Below are 5,593 nucleotides of genomic sequence, written 5' to 3' on the forward strand. Positions count from 1 at the left end.
TTAATTTTATACAACATACGATAAACTGGATTCCTCTGTCTGAGCAACCACATAAAAAACTAGTATATTTAAATTTTTAGAAAACACTAAAATCAACATGATTTCTGTAAAATAAAACCAATTTTTGGTGTCAGAGTGAAAACAAATCAGAAATAGATTTTACTGACAAAGCTATTTTTGTCAGCTTTGATTGTAAACCAATCCAGATCTACAAAGTTCATTTATTAGTGAACATTAGATTGATAAATAAAACACATGCATGTTTTGCTGCAGATTTCATTTGGGGAAGTGATAAAAACTATACTTTTTTTTTTTGCTTCATAAAATTTAACACTTTTCAAAACACATTTATCTTACACAGAGTACCATTGCACATTATAATAAATAATATTCTTTCAAAGACGACAAAGGATAGATGAGAGAGATCATTTATTTGGACTATAAATGTATAAATAAAAAAGGCAAAAAAATGTATAAATAAACATCTACAACAATAAGCATCTTCCACGTGTCTGTGGAAAATAAATAAGAATACACTTCTGTACAACATGAACACGACTCTGTGCTCAAATGGAGTCCTGCTGTTGACGGTGGTTTATCCAGTCAGTATCAGAGATACATGGCTATAATCCGTGTAATCTTCATCATCCTTCCTTCATCCATCTCTTCAGAGAGAGCTACGGAGGAATATAGCAGCTGTTGCATTAGTATAAAACACAACAGCATTCAGGCACAGAGTCTTACTGCATCTTTCTCCCAAAGCATCTCTAACTGATGCTTTGCAATTCACACAAGGTTGTGGGATCACAGCTCAGAGAGGAACAAGAGGGTGGGATTGATTTTCTCTGTGGAATGGTGCTTTACCTCTGTCTTTTATTAGCGGAGACAATTTCTTGTATTTGTCAAGTCATTGTATAAAATAAAATAAAATCATGCAAAGAGACACTACGTAATCCCTTCATATAAACAAAAATATCGCTGTTTGGAAGATGATTGTTCAATACCACACACAGACTCGGCCGGGTGAAATATGGTTCTACTTTAGGGCATTAACAACTGATCATTTAAACATGTTCCTACTAAACATAAAATCACATTTTTCCCACATGAGATTTGTTATGTCCCACATTTTAACCATTATAAGGTTAAAATGAAAGAAGTGATATTTTCTAGAAACGTGAAGAAAGTCCTTTCTTCTAGAGGAATACGTGGCTTTTTTTCATTAAGAATACTTTTGAAACACAGAATATGGTTAGAAAAATCTTTTTTTTTCACATTACGCAAAATGGACATAACAAACCGACAGTGAAAAAATTGAGTTTCCCTTTATTACACATAGACAAAGGTGTTAGAGATGTTAGCTGGGGTCAGAAATGAACGTCCTCAGACAATATTTGTCTCTCGGAATTGATTTTCTGGACATATAAAACACAGCATACTGACCATTTCAAAAACTGCAATTAAAGTATGTGTCAGAAATATATCTATATATTAAAATACACATTTAAAAAAAACGTTCTGCCCCGTATATTTTATATTTCCAGGGCATTTTTTGTCACTTTCACAACTGGTGAATTTCTGGCCATGCACCATAATGGCACCAGGTACGCTTTTCTTTGTCCATCACAGAGCAGGTCAGCCTGCCATAGGGCAAAAACAAGAAGACGATTCACAAACAGAGCACGCTAAGTGAGTTACGTCCCTATGCACTTTCCACATGACACCGTCAGTCACGTTTCTGTCTCTGATGCGCAGACAGTCAAACCAAATCAGAGGAGCAGCATGTTCAAAACTGTCTCGCATCCCAAACGGAAATCCTTCCAGGCTTGACCTCAAAGATTTTGGCTTAACACCTCATTGAAAGAGAGGAGCGGGGGACAACTGCACTGTCCCGAACACTTCTAACATCTCATCGCCACTGAGTTAAGTCTTTGCGATAGGAAGCCGACACAAGGGCAAGTACAGGCTCTCTCTCCGACAGTCCTCGTGTTCCTTGTGGGCGCAATGGGAGGGTCAAGAAAGAGGGGTGTTTTCGGCAGGGGGAGGGAATGCGGGACATGGGTGTGGCTAGGTTTAGCATCCTCTACTTACAGTTGCAGGAGCCCGAGTGTTTGACTTCCAGGACGAGACCTAAGGAGCAGGCGGCCTGCCTCATGGCACACTCGCTCGGGTAAGTGGCGTTGTCGCCGGCGCAGACGCTGTCGCCCGGACGACTCTCGGGACAGGTGTCTTCGCATACCACGCAGCGTCCCCGTCCCGTCTGCTTGTCCCAAAGACACTTTCGTCCCTCCCGGCATTTGATGTCTTCACAGGACCTGGCGTCTGAGGACGATGTGGAGTAAACGAAGAAAATGAGAGCTGAAGTTTTCCCAAAGTATGATTTCACTTTACTGTATGTAAAACCTATTTTCAAGCCCCTTTCGGCTGTTAATTTTAGTCTTGTTTCACTCCGTGTGGTTTAAGGAGGTATTAAATAATGCAGAAAAGCAGCAACAGTCAAAGCTACCCATGTGAAACATGAATATGTTATTGCAACAGAAAACAGAGTAATGAGAACCACATGTTTAAGAGAGGATTGTGCAAGCACAAGATTTTGTCTTATTCTCACCTATGCATTTCCCCTCGTAGGCGACTCCAATGGACCGTCCCATGATGCACGTGGCCCTTCGGATATGGCAGGCGCTGGCGTACACAATCCCGTCATTCCCACACAGGTACTGATCCGGTGAGGTCACCTCAGGGCAAAGCCGGTTGCAGGTCACACAGTAGGCGTTGTTGGTCTGGTCCAGTACACACGTCGAGCTTCCAGGACAGCGCACATCATAGCATGATTCTGTATGAAAATAATAATCCATCAATGCTGGCACCTTCTGTTTAACAACCTTTTACACCTGGTTACATGATACTGATGTGAAACTATAGCTTTATATTTTGTCAATGCATCATAAAAATTTAAAATTCTGTTCTCTCTCTATATATATTTTGGTAGGCAAAGTATTTTTATCAAAAAGACATGAAATTATGAATGTTCGTTCAATTACTAGCAAGTTATCATTCAGTTCCTTTTAAATGCACATTTTATTTAAAGAATTCAGAATTGAGTCTTAGTTTTAGACTTAAAAAGTCAACGTGAAACCGCATTCGCAACCATTTTACTTCTGTAATGTGGTCTATTTCTGAGTGAAAAAGGATATATAACTGACAATTTTGGTTTGAATTTAAATTTCCCATATCCATTGGGAATTGTCTGGGTCATAAAAAGTGGGTATTACATAGTAAAATGTAATTTAAAATGCTAATTTAAACAGTTCTTACATGATCCAATAAGATCGCATGGCCTGCATGATGTCACCGGAACAAAAAGTTGTTTCAGAGGCGGAGCAGATTAGTATTTTGTGAACATTTAAATTCTGTAATGTGATGTATTTTTTTCATAAAACAGGATATTCAGGATATTCAAACATTCGGGACCGAAATTTTCTATATCAATTGGGAATTGAGTGGATCATGAAAAGTGTGTTACATAGCCAAATGTAATCAAAATGCAAGTTTGTTAAAAGCAATTCCTACATTATTCAGTAGTTTGCACGGATGTCACTGAAACAAAAAGTTGTTTCAGAGATGGCGCATGTTAGTATTTTTAAATATTTAAGTTTGCAAAGATATATATTTTTTTTGCAAGAATGTGCACAATAATTTGTAAGTAATTAAGCATTTAAATTTAGATTTCATTTTGACTTTGAAGAAGGTTTAAGTGACCGTACTTTTGCATTTTCCCTGGTACTGCGCAGTCAGGTCAGGGTGTCTCTTGCACTTGGCCCTAAGGATGGCACATTCGTTCCGGTATGTTTTCCCATCTGAGCCACACACAGGGCCTTTAAAGGTGACATTGGAGCAGTCTGGGGCACATACGCAGCGAGGCTTATTCCGCTTGTTCATTTTGCACCTCTTTCCAGGACCACAGTCCACATTATCACAAGTCTCTGTGGAATCAATAAAGAAGTCTATGATTAATTGGCATATCAGTTCTGGACTGACAAATGATCACAATGTTCATATATATACGTTCCTAATATTTCCTGTCTGAAATCTTCATAGGCTAACAATTCAAAGCCTCTTCCAGATTATTTCCAGTCATCCAAATGATGAAATCACTCTTATGTGGTACCTTTACAAGGTATGCAGTTCGGTGCACCGCCATTGAAGATCAGCCACCTGAAAAGCGTGTTATTGGGTACATCCTCCTCGGTCCAAGCCGTGCCCAGACGACCACTTCTACAACAGTCTTCGCGACTCATCCCAGACATGTAGAGAACCTGGCATCTCCCGTTCTTGCCCTGCTGAAGCCAGCAGTTGCCAGCTGGAAAGAGCCACTTTATTACGTGCTGAATAATATTCTGCTCATATATCACTCATACCAGGCATGTAATTGAATGTAACTAATTGAAACCAAATAGTGCCAAGCAGAGCCACAACTACTGAGGGTTACATGCTGGATTTATTTTTTATTTTTTTACTTTACGTCTTAAATTTCTGCTTTTGGTACCTTCAGTATCCAATATCTGGTTACATCTTTACTGTCAAGTTACAATATGAAATAACCACAGATGTTGCTTGTTCCCGGTAAAAGATAAAAAACAAAATAAATAAATAAATAAATAATAATAATAAAAAAAAAACAACATTTGAAAATGATTTCAATGGTATTTTTTTTTAAAGGAACTCGGGTTTAAATTCCAAATGTTCAAAGAGACTATCTGCCATCTGAATCCACTCAAACTCTTAAGAAACTCTATATTGTGGTTGTGCAAGCGTTTTTTGAGCATTGCACGGCAACATGCTCAACCGTTTAGACATAATGCCATTTTAAACCTCATAAATGATAAAAATACCACACTTCCTATTGCACAAAGTTGGACATAACGTCTGAAAACATGAATCATTTCAAGATCATATAGAAAGTGCCTTTAAAATAAATATCTACTGTAAATTCTTATAGGTGTCTCAAAAACAAGTTCATATAAATTTTCATATAAGTTTTTACGCACGAGAGGCACCAGCGCGCAACCGGACCGCTGCTCAAGTCCAAATCAGTGCATGAATGGCTATATCACTGCATAATATTCCTCATTCAGACTTCAGACTGCACGCGAAGGATAGATGCCACTTTACCTTGTACTTTCTGCTGTTCCATCAAGTGCGCGAACCATATGAGAAGCGCGATAACGCCCTGGCGGAGCTGCGGTAACTGTAGCATCCTCAGAAAAAGTGGAGACGCGCGTTGGAGACAGACGGACAGATGTTCTCCCGATGCTTCGCACTCACTGACTGTCATACACACGGAATCCGTCTCGCTTTTTAAATCTATATGGGGTCTCGAGTTGGATGCCTGTGGTGGGCGGTCTTCATACTTCATAGGGGGGTGGGGAGAGCATTGTAATAGTTTGCCCACCGAAATTTATCAGGTGACACTTGGAAGTCTAGAAACTTTCTCCCCTCAAGAGCAACATTATGATTTGGGACTGAGTTTGGGGGGATTTCAAAGAGTTGGAAAACAGCAGAAAAGTAATTTAGGGGTCTGTTTGTGTTTAAT

At 39.1% G+C, this 5,593-nt stretch overlaps 1 protein-coding gene across 1 annotated transcript; it reads right to left on the minus strand.

The window, feature by feature from the left end:
- Positions 1-414: 414 nt before the first annotated feature.
- Positions 415-5,384, minus strand: fstb (follistatin b). The gene is made up of 5 exons (XM_042732284.1): positions 5,173-5,384; positions 4,169-4,360; positions 3,765-3,983; positions 2,609-2,833; positions 415-2,322 (listed from the first exon to the last, which is right to left on the minus strand). The coding sequence occupies exons 1-5, from the start codon at positions 5,333-5,335 to the stop codon at positions 2,084-2,086; spliced, it is 1,038 nt and encodes a 345-aa protein (XP_042588218.1). The 5' UTR covers positions 5,336-5,384; the 3' UTR covers positions 415-2,083.
- Between the last annotated feature and the right edge of the window lie 209 nt (positions 5,385-5,593).

This window comes from Cyprinus carpio, chromosome B10 (assembly GCF_018340385.1).
Source record: "Cyprinus carpio isolate SPL01 chromosome B10, ASM1834038v1, whole genome shotgun sequence".
NCBI classification, from domain to species: Eukaryota; Metazoa; Chordata; class Actinopteri; order Cypriniformes; family Cyprinidae; genus Cyprinus; species Cyprinus carpio.